The 17,210-nt window shown below is 40.0% G+C and overlaps 1 protein-coding gene across 1 annotated transcript; it reads left to right on the top strand.

Annotated features, from left to right (window-relative positions):
• Nucleotides 4,467-6,313, top strand: LOC109715993 (molybdate transporter 2). The gene has a single exon (XM_020241259.1). It carries the CDS (start codon nt 4,635-4,637, stop codon nt 6,144-6,146), a length of 1,512 nt encoding a protein of 503 aa, XP_020096848.1. The 5' UTR covers nt 4,467-4,634; the 3' UTR covers nt 6,147-6,313.

The raw sequence follows: 17,210 nt of genomic DNA on the forward strand, positions 1-17,210 counted from the left end.
CGATACTGAAAAAAGGCCGAATTAATATAAACTTGAAATCTAAAAGTTTTCCAACTTAAATTATGGATTTTTTACATCTTTTTTTAATCGAAGAACGGCTATGACTAGATAGNTAATCGAAGAACGTCTATGACTAGATTTTTTTTTTTTTTTTTTTTTTTTTTTTAAGAAAAGGTTCATAGACACCCTTTAGACAGGAATTAAAATTATTGTTAGTTCTACCCAGTGTCAAATTTTATCAGTTAATTAACTCGGAAATTAATGTTGTAGAACCTGAAGGCTGGTTCTAAAGAGAGTTTCACAAAGGGGGAGCAATGTCGGATGTACTAACATCTCCAAAGTTCAATGTTTAAACTATAAGTAGGCTTAATTTGGGATTATGGGAAAAAACACCTTATATGTGGCGATAAAAAAATAGTTTTTTTAAAAAAGTTTCGTGTCTAAATTATACGTTTTGTATATCATAATAAGTTGATTACGAGCAGTCTCATCAGAAACAAAAAAAAGTTATGTTATTTTATGCTTTTCACTAGAAAACGAAGAAATATATTTACGTACACTTTTATCCCAGCTCTGTTTTGCCTACCAGTGTTAGGCTACGTTTGGGATTGCGGGAAGATTGCGTTACGAGCGGTGAAAAACGATATTGTTTTCGTACGTAATATTGCGTTCCGCATATTACGGTTAGTCGGTTACGATATATTTTCTATGATCCCATCAGAGAACGCAGAAGCATATCCCTATATGCTTTTCTCAACTCTATTCTATCTGATAGTGTTAGATTGACTCCAATACCAAACTAAGCCTTAGTCGGCCTCAAATTACAGATCTCTTCTTTGTGGCCTCATATCCATTAGCCTATGAGCCAATTATCTTCATGGGCCAGATAATATATTGGGCTGTTGAGAGTTTTTAGTAGGGCTTAGGGCATGTTTGGTACGCCGGAAGTGAGGGGCCGAAGCCCGACAAAGCGATAATATGTTCGGAGAAAATGGTTTATTCTCAACCTCACCGTAGCAGGTGATCCTCTATGTAGAGGTTGCATCACATCAGCTATATATATCTTAAGCCAATTAAACTTCTTCATTTCAGAAAAAAGTATGATGAGTCGATAAATTCTATAAACATAATTTGATTGGCTGAAGATACGACGACGAAGTGTTACTATCATAGTTTATACTTTTTCTCCACACGAGACTCTGAGAGCGCTATAGATTGGCCTTTTGAAATACCAAACATCGATCATAATCTGGGAGCGCTATGGATTGGCTTTTCCAAGTACCAAACAGCCGCTTCTATGATGAGTTGAGATCCCTATCACTCTAACATATACTGTATACAACAAATATCTAGATCTCTTATTTGCCCTCCCCACATTTTCTAGTGCACAAAGTTTTTTTTTCACAATAATAATTGATTTTATGCTCTAAGTAGGAAAAATAAGAAAGGTTTCTTGATATGTATGTAGTTAAGAAACTTATAACTGATTTCTTTTTTATTTTTAGTTTTTGCATATCTAATATTCTTTTTTTCACACACACACACACACACACACACACACACACATATATATATATATATATATATATATATATATATATATATATATATATATATATGGAGTTTGATTGGACAACTATCGATAGTAAACTGCTCGGTTTACTACCGATTTTATTTTTGATGATAGAGCTTCCAAATCGACGATCGGCACCGTTGAATATGATCTAGACCATTTAAATTATCTAGAAATAAAATTTCATGACACTGAATGATCAAAGGGTCACAAAATCTATAATTTTAGTAGCCGATATGGTGCGTTTGCTCGTTTAACGGTATAGAAGAGTTCAAATCAACTAAATTTTTATTAGAAAATTCTTTAAACTATTTAAAATAAGATCTAGACTCTAGATTTCAAATATAAAAATTATATCATCACTTTTTGAAAAATATTCATTTTCAGCCGTNCTTTTTCTCGAAATCCGTGCATCCAAATCCAATTCCGTCAGTGCCTTTGGGTCCAGGATAGTCGAGCGGTTGAAAACGAGCTATTGGAAGGCTATATTCGGAGTCCGATACACGTCGAAAGTCCACTTTACTCCGCGGCCTCTCCGGAAAACCGGAGTTACTATTCACTTAAGTCAGACTTCCGGGTCGCGTAACTTCTCCGTTTTAACTCGTTTTCTCCTGAAATTTGACGAGTACACTTATAATTATATTACACACAAGAACATCGTCAAACAAAAGGGTTTACTCAATAAATCAAAAATCTCAGTTATTACAAAAATAAATTTAAATATTAAAGTTAAGACCAAATATAAACTCTTAGCTAAGCTCTCCACTTTCGGTGACTTCCGAATTTTTTGAGCCAAAGTAAAAAAAGTGAGATTTAATTATAACTCACTTTATCAGCCCACTTTCGTAAATTAACTTTTATATTCACTTTCGTAAACCAAACAACTGATAAGATGTTACTTTCTAAAAGTATCACTTTCGATACTATACTTTCGGCGAACCAAACATGCCCTAAGAGTAATTGAAAATTAAGTTCCAAATTAATCAAAAATCATATACAAGCTAGCAATTAAGAAGCTAACCTTTTCAAGTTCGAAGCTAAGCCTACTTCTGAGCTAGGATTGAAATTATATCCTCAGAATATCTCCTTCTTCACTTCCACCACTCCTCCAAGAATCTCAAAACCAGCACCATAGAGAGGATAGAAGGAAAGAGCTCAATTCCATCAATTCCCACCAAAATTGGAAAAAAGCCTAGAGAGAGAAAGAGAAGAACTCACCCTGTGTGTTCCTTGCTTCCAGCATGAGAAGAACACCAGCTGATGCAGTACTGGTATTCAGCCCCAGTACCGGTACTCACCGAGTCAGTACCGGTACTCAACACCTAACCTCTCAACCCGAGAGCTACCCATTCTGGCAACTCTCTTGGATACCGGTACCCCACTCAGGTACCGATACTCAACACTCAAAACTTGCAGTTTGCCAATTTTAGTGTCGGTAATCCGTTCTCACACTCATAAAGCTTCAGTTAGGTGTCAGTACACTATCAGCAACCCTCAAATTAACTAGAATAGTTAATTTCATATACTATTCTCATACTAGAACATTACAATTTGTTAAAGTTCAGTGTATTACACAAAGGGTTAAATCTAACGGCGAAAAACTTGATAGCACCAATTGTAAACGTTTGGTGCTATCGATAGTATTCCAGCCGGACTCTATATATATATATATATATATATATATATATATATATATAGATTGGGTGATTTTGCCTTAGAAAATGAAATTATAATTTTATTTTTTTTCTTTGTTTAGCGGACAGATATAGCTAGATAAAATAAAAGGGATAATTACACTTTTTGTTGTTCCCAAACTATGACATTTTCGTTTTCAATTTTTGATTTGTCATAATTTCTTACTCTAATTTTTTAAATTATTGCAATTAAATAAATGCTACAGTTCAATTCAGTTGATTAAATATTAATAAATTATTGATATAGAAACAATGTGAAAATGTTGTAATTGATGGTACGACAATACTTCAGATGCTACATTATTGTTATATCAATAATTTGATGATATTTAATCAACCTAATTGAATTATAGAACTTAATTACAGCCGGTTGAAAAGTTCGAGTCAAAAATTATAATAAATCAAGTATAAAAACCAGCGTGTCATAAAACTAATAATTTGGAAACCAAAAATATAATTTACTTTAAAATAAAATAAAAAATGCTAATTCTACCATCCGAAAGGAGTTGTAGGATTATAACTCTTGATCCAAGAGTTGCAATTCCAACTTTTATTAGGATTTAAAAAATTCTTCATGGATTTTAATAATACAAAAACAGTGAGTGATAGGAATAGTAAAGAATTATCAATCCTTGAATGGTGGAATTGTAAAATGTACAATAAGAAAAAAAAAATTATAGAACTAGCGTTGCTTAAATAAAAATTAATTTTTTGAAAGATGAAAATCAAGAAATATTATGACTGTCACAAATCAATCAAACTATTTTCGAGTTTATCCCTTCAATCATAATTTTCTAAAATATTTTTTTATTATATCTTCTAAAAAGAGAAAGTGATTGGCCGGATATATTGACGATGTAATTCACTGCCACCTAGTAAACTTCCTCCCCGCAGGGTTGAGCATGAGAGTGGTCATTTAAGGAAGGTTTTTAGGGGAATCATTATCAACAAATAATAATAATAATAATAATAATAATAATAAATTATAAAAGAATTTTTTTAAGACTTAGTTTGGTAAGCACGTAGGTATATATTTTTGTATTTTTCGATGAGACCGCATTGTAGCTGGCTTATCGTGATATATAGAACGTAATATTACGTACGAAAATAAATAAAATATTTTTTTTAATCGTATTTTTTCACCGCACGTAATTTTTTCATAATCCAAAACAAAACATAAATCTAATGATAAAATAAATATTAAAAGGAAAAATAATCTGAAGAGTAATAATAATAATAATTTACAGAAAGCGATGGAGGCGTACCTGGACCGAATGCCTTGCTTGCAAACGTGCTAATCACCACCCACCACTAACCAGTAACCACTCGTCAATCACCGATCACCTTCTTCCTGCTCCTCCTCCGCCATGGCCGACGAGCTCGGCAATGGCGATCGGGCCCCCTCGGCGTCGGAGCCTCTGCTGTCGGGTCGTCGGGCCTGGCTCCGGGTGCGGTGGCCGTCGGCGGCGAGGAGCTTCGCGCTGAAGACGTCGGTGTGGTCGGAGCTGGGGGGGGCGGTGGGGGACCTGGGCACCTTCATCCCCATCGTGCTGGCGCTCTCCCTCTCCTGCGGGCTCGACCTGGGCACGGCGCTCGTCTTCACGGCGCTCTACAACGCCCTCACCGGCCTCCTCTTCGGCCTGCCCATGCCCGTCCAGCCCATGAAGTCCATCGCCGCCGTCGCCATCGCCTCCTCCCCGCCGCTCCCCCTCCCCGCCATCGCCGCCGCCGGCCTCTCCGTCGCCGCCGCCCTCTTCCTCCTCGGCGCCTCCGGCCTCATGTCCTCCCTCTACCGCCTCCTCCCCCTCCCCGTCGTCCGCGGCGTCCAGCTCTCCCAGGGCCTCTCCTTCACCTTCTCCGCCCTCTCCTACATCCGCTTCCTCCAACCCTTCTCCTCCCCCTCCAATTCCCTCTCCTCCTCCTCCTCCTCCTCCTCCTCGGACCCGCGCCCATGGCTAGGGCTCGACGGCATCGTCCTCGCCCTCTCCGCCCTCCTCTTCCTCCTCCTCACCACCGGCGCCGGCGCCGACGACGACGACGATAGCCGCAGCGGCGATAGCCGCACTCGCGGTCGCGGTCGCGGTCGCGGTCGCCGCGCGTGCGCCCTGATCCCCTCCGCGCTCATCGTCTTCCTCCTCGGCCTCGCGCTCTGCTTCGTCCGCGACCCCTCCGTCCTCGCCCAGATCAAGCTCGGCCCCTCCCCGCTCCGCGTCGTCCGCATCACCTGGGACGACTTCAAGCTAGGGTTCTTCCGCGCCGCGATCCCGCAGCTCCCGCTCTCGATCCTCAACTCCGTGATCGCCGTGTGCAAGCTCTCCGCCGACCTCTTCCCGGATCGCCCGGAGGGGCCCGTCTCCGTCGCCGCCGTCTCCGTCAGCGTCGGCGCCATGAACCTCGTCGGCTGCTGGTTCGGCGCCGTCCCCGTCTGCCACGGCGCCGGCGGGCTCGCCGGGCAGTACCGCTTCGGCGGCCGCAGCGGCGCCGCCGTGCTCTTCCTCGCCGCCGGGAAGCTCCTCCTCGGCCTCCTCTTCGGCGCCTCCTTCGTGCGCATCCTCCGCGAGTTCCCCGTCGGCATCCTCGGCGTGCTGCTCCTCTTCTCCGGGATCGAGCTCGCCATGGCCGCGCGGGACGTGTCCGGCAAGGAGGAGGCCTTCGTCATGCTCGCCTGCGCCGCCGTGTCCATGGCCAGCTCCGGGGGCGCCGCCATGGGCTTCATCTGCGGGCTCGCCGTGTTTGTGGTGCTGCGGGTGAGGGAGGTGGATTGGCTCGCCCTCGTGGCGAATTTCAGGATCCCCGGATTTGGCGGCCGCAACGGGAGAAGGGCACCGGCGCCAACGGCGGCGACTCCAAAAGCTGAGGAGGCCGGCGCAGATGCGTGATATTACGCGTATCTATGAACGCATTCGAAAATCTTATTGATAAGCCAGTATTTTATATAATATTTCGAATATGTTTGCAGTCATCTCTTTCTATCATGTTCTGTATAAAATTTGCTAGACCATCAACAACTTTTTAAAATAGTTTACTATTTTTTTTTTTTTTTTTTAGAGAGATAGCATGTTATCCGTTTCGTTTATTTCATTGTAGAAATAAATTTAGCTGAAAATATGAATTAATTAGAATTCGAATTTGGGATCTTGAATACCAACCATCAAATTTTTTGTCACTTACTTAAGGAACGATCACTAAAATAGTCTTACTATTGGTATGCAAAATTGCAAATTTGGAAAGGAAATATTTTAGGTTGAACAAAGTCATTGGCTTTGGACATCCACCATCAATAATTTGATAGTAATTCTATTGATGATATAACCTTTTCCATCTATATTCAAGTCTCATTTACTAAGCAAGTAAGGGCAACACTACTTACCTTAAAATACTCGCTCATTGTCATTTATACAATACTGATTTATGGATATATGGAAATAATTTTGGGTAGGTGTTGCATTACTGCATCTGCTATTTCATAGGATCCAGACACAGGAGAATGTGCAGGGCTTAGCTAGTGTTGTAATGATTGGAAATTGTTTCTTTTTTTTTGGAGTGTTACTGTGGCACTTCTGCAATTATTGAGAAAGAAAATATGTGTTGTATTGTTTTTTTTTCCCTTTATATATCCTTCTGTTGAGAAGGAGATTTATATTGTGAAATATTAAGTGACATGTACTATTGGATTAAGTATGAAAATGTTCAAATACCTAGAAACTAGAGGACAATCTTAATACTATATATATAGAGAGAGAGAGAATTAGGCTGGAATATTATTAATAGCACTAATGATTTGGTACTAATAAATTTTCTATCCTTGGATTAAAATATGTGCGGTTAGAATGATTTGGGCCCCCTAGAGTTGAGTAGGTAGTTGGTTGAATAGTATAATCGAACGGATAAAAATGATAAAAGAGGTAAATCTAACGGCAGAAAACTTGATAGCACCAAATGCTTCGTGCTATCGATAGTATTCCAGCCGGACTCTATATATATATAAAGTTCGGCTGAAGTACTATCGATAGTACCAAGGATTTGATGCTATCGAGTTTTACACCGTTAGATTTAACCCTCTGATTATTTTTATCCGTTAAATTTGATTTAGAGTATTTGAAGTACCTAGAAAATAAATTTTATATTTTTAAGATATCATTTGCCTAGTGAACGAAGGGGCTCAAAATCAACGGCTGAAAATAAAAATCTTACAAAATGTAATAATATGATATTAAAATTTTAAATCAAAGATATTGATCTTGTTTTATATAGTATAAAAAATTTTATATCAAAATTTCACGTGATTTGGATATTTCTACACCGTTAAACTTGCAAACGGCTCACTACGGTCATTGAAATTTGTTGATTTTGAGCCCATTCGATCACTAGGCAAATGATATCGAAAAATAATAAAATTTATTTTCTAGGTACTTCAAATACTCTAGATCAAGTTTAACGGAGCCAATCGACGATTCGAAAGTCACAACATCGAAAACGAGCTGGAAGCACGGAAGGCTCCGTGCTTCCGATAGCATAGTAGCCTCACTCTATATATATATATATATATAATTGAGCTCCTATGCTTTTAAAAGTATCAAGACATTGGTACTTATAGATTTTTAGCCATTGGATTAAGAGATATGCGGTTAGGATGATATAGGCATTCTAGGGTTGAGTGGTTGGTTGGTTAAATAGTATAATCTAATGGTTGAAAATGATCCATGGAGTAAATCTAAAGGTAAAAAACTTACAAGCACCAAGTGTTTGGTGCTTTTACAAGCACCATAGCTGGACTATATATATATATATATTCAAAGTCCGAAATTGAAAGTTCTAAGTTTAAGCACACACAGGAGCTCAAACTCCCGACCTTAAAGTCATTCACTTGCTATTTACAAAAAATATTCTACTAAGGAAGACAAGTTACAAAAAATATTCTAGTAAGGAAGACAAGTTGTATGCACTGAAGATGGTGTGGGCATATTTGTTTGGGTGGAAATGGGATAGAAGTGAGGCCTTTTTGCATAAAAAATCCACTTATTTTGGATTTTTGCAAAACCGGGCCACCTTTTTNCTGGGGGTCGGGATCTGGCTGAGGGGGAGAGGAGGAGCGGAGGAGCAGGAGCCGGGGTGGGGATGGCGGAGGCGGCGGCGGCGGCGGTTGCATCCTCGCTGCCGCAACCACCTCCTCTTACTCGCTGACGCCGCCTCGTTGCGCCGCCACCACCGCCTCGACCGGGGCTCGAAGCGCCGAAGAGGCGAGCAGCGTCGGGCGCCGGACGCGCCGGAGCAGTTGGTCGCGTCCAGCCGCCGGCGGTTCGGGCTCGAGTTGTCGCGCTCGTGGTGGAGCTCGTCGAGGGAGTGGTAGCGGCTGCTCGAAAGCTGTGGTGGCGGCGCTCTACCCCGACGACCCCGACAGCGACATGCGGTTGAGGCGGCTCGCAACGCCGCACATTTTGCAGAGGAGCAGGCTGCCGCGGTAGCCTCGGCGGCGCGTGGCGGCTCCGCCGCCGCCTCCTCGCCGGCACCCCCGGCAGCACTCCACGCCCAGCGGCCCCCCTCGCTCCTCCCACGCCAAGCCCTTGTGCTGCCACTATCCCTGCTGCGTCCTCCTAAGCTCTCTCTTGCCGCCCACGCCGTTCTTTTTTTTTGTCTTGCTATCTTTGTCTCTCCTCTCTCTTTCTCCTTTCTCTTTTTCATTATTCCCATAAAACCAGTTCGTCTGCTTTTTCGCCTGGCTTAGACGTTTTTGCTTTTTCCACCGGGCCAAAACGTTTTCGGGTTTTATTCACCTAAAAAATACGTTTAACCGGATAAACTTTAGGTTTATTTGTTTTAAACTTATCTATTTTTAAAATTTTTTCTTTATCCCATCTTATTTAAATATATGGGGAGTGATTAAAAGTTATAAAACCCTATTTTATCTATTAAAATAAGAATTGGAAGTAATATGATATTTTACATTGATTCTAATTTTGTTAAGGTTGATTACTATCATATAGAACTTCAAAAAAAATCCTTTTTGAAGTTTTTAGGGGGGACACCAAGGCGTGAAAAAGTAAAATCATGGGACACCAAATTTCACATAGTTCAATCATGGGATACCAAAGAGTGAAATAGTGAAATCATGGTACACCAAATTTCACATAGTTCAATCATGAGACACTAAAATAAAAACATAGTTCAATCATGGGACACCAAAATAAAAACATAGTTCAATCATGGGACACCAAAGATTTGGTGTCCCATGATTTCACTATTTCACGCTTTGGTGTCCCATGGACGCGGTTGAATAAAGGGCGGGTCCACCACACCTGACCGTTTTTCACGCGACTGAAGCAGTTCGCCAGGTGTTAGTGGGTATAACGCAGCACCGGGGGACAGCTCGCTCCGTACGGCTGCTGCTTTAGGTATCTATATAGGAGGATAAAGGTCTGCCCCTATCCATCCGAAACTTCGAAAGGGCGACCTTTAACCGTGAGGCGAAAGTGAACGACTGTTCAGTTTGACAGTGCTGGGCGCTGGGGGCGGATAAACCGGCCTAGCGCCGCGGCGGCTGTCTGGCGGCTTGCCTGTCTCAAAGGGGACATGCAGGATCCGCAGCGTTGTTCATGTTATGTTTCTAAGGTTGATCCTTGCCATGAACCGTTTGTCTAACGTAGTCCTTCCATAGTTAGTTGTATTTGTGTAGGATTCAATAATGTAAGTAAGTAAACTGTAAGTAAACGATTGACTAAAGGAGGTTTATGTTAGATCTTATAATGTTGAGAAAAAAAAACAGAACGATAGAAACAGAGAGGAGAGAGAAAGAGGAAAGAGAAAAAGTAATTAGGGTATTTTGGTCAGGCGGACGAAAAAGCGGACCGAATCTGCAAAAACGAAAAAGGTGGCCCGGTTTTGCAAAAGCCCAAAATAAGTGGATTTTTTATGCAAATTGGCCTAGAAGTGAAGAGGAGGAAAGTCGTTTCGCTATAAACGATCAGTTTTGTTGCAGTTTGATTTGCCGCAAATAAGTTACGGTTGAAACCCGACTTAACCTGAAACGGCGTAATTGGCTTCGGCCCATCGTGGGCTGAAGTCAACTACGATAAAAAGAAGAGAAGAAAAAATAATAAAATAATAAACTAAGTAAAGATAACTATTTAAATATATTTAATTATGGTATTAATTATTATTTTATTAAGTTGACATATTTAAAATATGATAAAAATTAATTAATTAATTATTAATATTTTTTACTTTATAATTTTATTGTTGTATTATTATAATTTATGTATAAAAAATTATATAGTTATTTTAAATTAAGTTTTAATTATATAAAAATATAATTATATTATTTTTATTTATTAAAATATTTATTGTTTATATATAAATTATAATTTTAAATCGTACACTTCCTACCAAACAAACAGCAGAACTAATATAACTACACTTTCATAATTACGAAACAAACAGCAAAAAAAAAAAAAAAAAAAAAAAAATTTCACCAAACTCAACTTCAATTCAAAGTCCATTTCAAATCAAAAAGCTACTGTTGTAATGATTGAAAATTGTTTCCATTTTTGGAGTGTTAGTGTGGCACTTCTACAATTATTGAGAAAGGAAATATGTGTTGTACTGTTTTTTTTTTCCTTTTATATATCCTTCTGTTTGACAAGGAGATTTATATTGTGTTGTACAATATTAAGTTAGTAGAGCTAGAATACTTGTAAAAGTATCACCCAAGTGATACTTGTGTATTTTTAGCCCTTGGATGAAGAGATGTGAGGTTGAGATGATGGTGATAGGTGATACTTGTGTGTTTTTAGCCCTTGGATGGAGAGATGTGAGGTTGAGATGATGGTGGTAGATGGTGGTAGGTGGAATAGTGTTTGATCCAAGGACTATTAGTAATCAAAAAGTAGATCCAATGGCTAAAAACACACAAGTATCACTTGGGTGATACTTGTAAAAATATTCTAGCCCTACTCATATTAAGTGATATGTACTATCGATAAGTATGAAAATTTTCATGTACCTAAAAAAATAAAGGACAATCTGAATACTATACAATAAGAAGGCAAAGCATTGCGCATAAGGCATGTTTGTTTTAGTATAAGTAGAGTGATGGAACTCAAGTTCCATCACTTTCGTTATTTATTTTGGTGTTAATGAAAAATATAATATAACTCAAGTTACGTTAGACCTCCAATTCACCTACTCTCGACTTCTTCCTCTAAAGTGCCGAACTCAACTTCCACCACACTCAACTTCCTCTAAAATATTTATTAAACAGTAAAATCTAAACTCTACTTCCCTTATAATAGATTAGAATTACCTTATTTATAATAAATTAGGATTATCTTTAAATAATAAAAAAAAATTAATTATATAATAAGTTAAATTTTATAGCGGTAAATTTACTATTATATTTAGGAGATAATGGAATCCACTTACTTACATCAAAATAAACAACGGAACTCATAAAACTAATTTTACCAGCACCAAGTTACATCAAAACAAACAGAAAAAGTAATTGAATTTAACTTTCAGTCTATACGAGTTACGTCAAAACAAACAACCAAAAAATAATCACATTTCAGAAAAACTCGAACACCACTGTTCTTGACTTACGTTGGATCTATAGGTACGTCAATCCAAACGGACCCTAAAAATTTTAGAAGAGAGGTTAATTTCTGCTAGTGTTTTTATTGTGAGATTGTCAAATCCCCACGAACACCACGGGTCACAACTAGGAGTGCTTAATGGGTCTACAAATAAAGGAAAAATTATTCAAATTTTCAATAATTTTCTTAAAAAACCATCTAAAACTTATTTAATAAATATACAACTATAGTGCGGCCTTTTTTTTGCATTTGGCACTCTCAAAATATTTTTTTTTTTACAAATAGCTCCATCAAATTTATAATTGCAAATTTGGTCCTATCCCCGCCACGCAGGTACCACGTCAGCGTCATGGTTTTAAGTTGAATATGGTGAATTATTCACCGTTTTAAGTTGAACAAGGTGTTTAGACACGATAAATAGTTCACCGTGCTCAACTTAATAAACTGGCCTCAATTCCGCTCACGTGGCGTTGACGCGACGCTTGCGTGGCAGGACTATGATCATTTTTACAAATATAAATTTGCTGAAACTATTTTTAAAATAAATTTTTTTTAGAAGACCAAACACAAAAAAAAAAAAAAAAAAACTCACATGTACTCTATAAAATCCATGGCGTGGCACGACGCGGCCAGACCGTGCCCAGATCGGTTTGGATACGAAACCGTGCTGGACGACTGGTTGGGAAAAACAGGCCTGGTCTTGTTTGTGCCGTGCTGGTTCGGCACAGCCCACATTACACGTTTAGTCACACCTACTTATGTAAACAGAGAAGATCTTTTTAGTCCAATGCTTATAACATAGAAAATATACAAAAGATTAAACTAATCATAAATACGACCAAGCCAACTACTTTTGACCTACCCGATCCGACCCAGCCTCATATTTTTTATGCATTAAACCCGAGCCCTGTTCAAGATGATCGGGCCGAGTTAAGCCCAAGTCAACGTCAGGCCTGTTTGGCTTTTGTTTTCTAGATCTCGAAGGTTGAACTCGTGATTCGAAAAAAACTGTCACCGTCAGCATTAGTTTCGACATCATAGCGGTGAAATTATCCGAACTCCCACTCCTCGGTGGGGTGGGGGTTGAAGTCGAGTTCGCGAAATTTGCAAGTTTCCAGCTCTCCAACTTTTCGCTGCCAAATAATCTCTTATTAGTGAAAGAGTCAGAGCAGCTAACCTGACCTAAAATTACTAGGACTGGATTAAACCTAAACTTGTCCGATCCAAATTGATTAACTGGCTATGTTAGATTAAGCAAAACTGAATCCTAACCTGAGCTTAATCCAATGTGAACCAATTCAACATATATATTACAATATTAGAAAAGTAAAACATTATTGTAACAGTGTACCTCTATTATCCTACTTCTATCCTTCTCAAAAGAGAATCAACATTCTATTACATTTAAGGCACCCAATTGGGTGACCCGCCACATCGAGTCCCTGCGAAGATATTTTTTTTGGTCAAGCAGAAGCAAACTACCAAGCAAAGGGTGTCTATTTGTCTGGAAAAATGTTTGTATACGCAAGGATCGAGGAGGGTGGACTTGGGATTCTTGACCTAACCATCTTGAACCAAGCTCTTTTAACCAAATGGTGGTGGAAATTCCACACCGAGCCCCAACTCCTGTGGAACAAGATCATTCACACCTTGTTCTATCAACGACGAAGACCCCTGAAAGAAGGTCGAACCTTTAGACCGTACTCCTTTTGGTGGAAGGGAGTTCTGTGCCAGAGGGATATCATTAGATGGGGAGTTTCTTACAAGCTAGGTGATGGGAATAATATCGATCTCTGGTTGGACCGATTGTGTGGGGATTCCACTCTACACCGATCATTTCCAGAGATTTACGGATTATCGACCCACAAATACTTGAGAATCAGTGACTGTCTGACTCGCGAAGGATGGGATTGGACCATGTTTCCTTCCGATGACAATAGGAATGGGCACGGGTTGGGTCCCACCTTGACTGAATTTAGGGATAGAATTTCCGTCTTCAAACTTGAGCACGGGCTAGATAGAGTACTCTGGCGATAGAGCCATGATAGCGGATTCACGGTAAAATCGACCTACGTCGCGTTAAGTGATGGGGGTACAAGGGATACCCGAGCGTGAAAGATTTGGCAACTGAAAATCCCCCTCAAAGTAAAAGTGCTTTGCTGGCTCATCCTTAAGAAGAGACACCCAACCGCTGATAATCTCACCAGGCGAGGCTGGTCGGGAAACACTGCTTGTGTGATATGTGGAGGTGAAGAGGAAACTGTTCATCACTTATTCTCTCGGTGTGTTTTTGCTAGATTCCTTCGGGTGGCGACCTCTGAGACTGTCCAACCTTCGAACTTGGGAGAGGACGTGCTTTCTCTCTGGGACAGACGGTCGGCTAGGCCGGGTGGCCAATCGACGAGGACCAGGCTATCCACACTAGCTGCAGGATGGTGGGTCATTTGGGAAGCACGGAATGGAGTAATCTTCCGATCGGTCCCTCCTAACCCGAGCCTTCTGGTGCATAAGATCTCGTTGTTGACAAACTCGTGGGAGCAGTCCGACCCTGGATAATCCTCTTTTTTTTTTTTCGCCCTTTTAGAGGCCTTACTGCCTCACCTATATAGTTTAATTCATTGTTCCAATGAATGAAGCGGGTAGCATGCTACCTTTTCCTCAAAAAAAAAAAGAAAAGAAAAAACATTCTATTTACTCATGATCTAGAGAATAATAAGCAAAGTCCAGCTTATCAAGTGAACCCAAGTTTAACCCAACCTAAACTTAGCCCGAATCCAAGACACAATTGGCTCGGTTGAATTGATTTGTTGATTGGAGTTTTTTTATACTTATGCTGCACCCTCTACTAATTAAAGACTCTCTCCATGCATGGAAATTAACCATTCCTATTAATTAAATAATCCCCGCATATACAAGAGAAGGATCATATTTATATTACGTACTCTCATGCCGCGTAAGCAACTGCTTCTGCTTTCATCTGCAGCTATCTCTAGTAAAGTTTTCGCAAAACCAAAGAAGTTTGGATCTTCATTCGCGGAAAGGGGAAAAAAATAATCTCAGGTCTAAGAGTGTGTATAGTAGCTCTAATTCTGTTGTAAAGAACAGTTGTATGTATAGTGCTTCTCATAATTGCACTACTCTGTCCATTAATTCAAAAAATATATATAATAATAAGAAGAAGAATAAGAATAAGGGCATGTTTCCATTAATTCAAAAAATATATATAATAATAAGAAGAAGAATAAGAATAAGGGCATGTTTAAAGTATAACTATGCTATGGGTGTAAAAAAAATATCCTAATGTTTGGATCCTAAAAAACTATACCCTAAAAAATAGGGTAAAAGTAACATTTTACGCTATTTTTTGGGCCTCGTCGCGTGACTTCCTCTCGTCTCTCTCCCTCCCGTTGCCCTCTCCACGGCTTCTTCCATTGCTGTTGCTGCTCTCACCTCAGTCGCTGCCGTCGCCGCCGATCCCGCGGATCTCAGCCGCCGTTGTCGCCGCCCCGGCGGATCTCGGCCGCCGCCGCCCTCGCGGATCTTGGCCGCCGCCCCCCGCGGATCTCGACTACTGCCGCCGATTTGAATCTCGGCCGCCGCCGCCGCCCCCGCGGATCTCAGCCACCGTCGTCGCCGCCGCCGCCGCCGCCCCCACAGATCTCAGCCACCGTCGTCGCCGCCCCCACGGATCATGACCGCCGCCGCCACCGCCGCCCCCGCAGATCTTGGTCACCGCCCCCCGCGGATCTCGACTACTGCCGCCGATTTGAATCTCGGCCGCCGCTTCCGCTGCCCCCGCGGATCTTGGCCACCGCCCCCCGCGGATATCGACTACTGCCACCGATTTGAAATAGACTCTACAACTTCAAGTTTAGGGATGGATCCAAAATAAGATGGATTGGGTAAAGGGTTTCAATAAGATGGATCAGGGTAAAGGGTTTCCTCTCCCACTCGGTTTATTTTCAGATTGGGGTAGATTCAAGCCGCCGCCACCGCCGCCCCCGTGGATCTCGGCTACCGCTGTAGTCACGATCTCGGCTAATTTTCTAAATTTTAATTTTTAAATTTTAAAATTAAAATTATTTAATAGTTAATAATTTAAATTTAAATTTTAAACTTTTATTTTAAATTTTTATATTTTAAAGTCATTTAATAACTAATAATTTAAGTTTAAACTTCCAAGACTAATTTTTAAAGATTATCAGAAATCCTGTAGAATTATATAATATATATCCAAACAGCTTTTAAAATAAATCCGTGGAATTTTTTTAAAGTTACAGAATACTCCATTTCATTTGGACCAAAATTACGGTATTTAAACTCCATGAAATTTTTTTATTGCTCATCCAAACAGGGCCTAATAATAATACTATTAATAACATAGATCTTCATTAAAATATTACTACACCAAAAATCAGGCCAAATTAGGGATGCAAATGGGGCGAATCTGGGGGCGGGAGACCCGCCCCGCCTCCCGCCCTGACTAGCAAAATTCCGCCCCGCCTCCCGCCCCGAATTCGTGACGGGTTAAAAAATACATCTCATAATTCGCCCCGCCTCGTAACCTGCCTCCCGCTGGCGTCCCGAATCCGCCCCGTCAACTAATATTTTTTATAACATTATAATATTATTAATATTTTGTAAAATATAAATTAATAATTTTTAATAATATTATATATATAATTTAACAATATTAATTATAAAAATAAAAAATATCAATTACAATTCAAAACAAAATTTAAAAGTTTCAAATATATTAGAAATGAGAGTACTAATTTATTTGTATTTTGAACTTTTTTGTAAATACATTATTTTTTAGAAATATTTTTTAAAAATATAAATGATTTTCGGGGTCGATTCGGGGCAGATTCGGAGCGGATCATGGCGGGGCGGATTCGGGACGGATTCGGAACGGGTCAAAATTTCTTCCGTTTCCTGCCCCGAATCCGTCTTGGATCATAAAATTTGCCCCGTTTACCTCCCGAATCCATTTATTTTCTCCCATTTACTCCCCGTAGGGGCGGATTGGGGCGGGAGCTCCACCAATCCGGATCCATTTGCATCCCTAGGCCAAATAGATATTTAACACAGCAGCAGCAGCGCATCTGCATGTGAGTATAAGTTGGAGGTGGGTAAATGAATGTTTGAATCGACATGATCTCACTACAATCCACAAACCTTATCTAATGAGAATAAAAATATTAGTTATGCTCGCGACTACTAGCTGTATACTACATTTTTAATCTTTCCTAAGATTTAATTAAAAACTTAAATTGCTTCCAAGAAATTACAAATCATTGCAGACGCAAATCGATCTACGAAGCAAATTAACCTCTTTTTTTTTTTTTAAAAAAA

The sequence above is a fragment of the Ananas comosus genome, linkage group 1, assembly GCF_001540865.1.
Source record: "Ananas comosus cultivar F153 linkage group 1, ASM154086v1, whole genome shotgun sequence".
In the NCBI taxonomy this organism is placed as follows: domain Eukaryota; kingdom Viridiplantae; phylum Streptophyta; class Magnoliopsida; order Poales; family Bromeliaceae; genus Ananas; species Ananas comosus.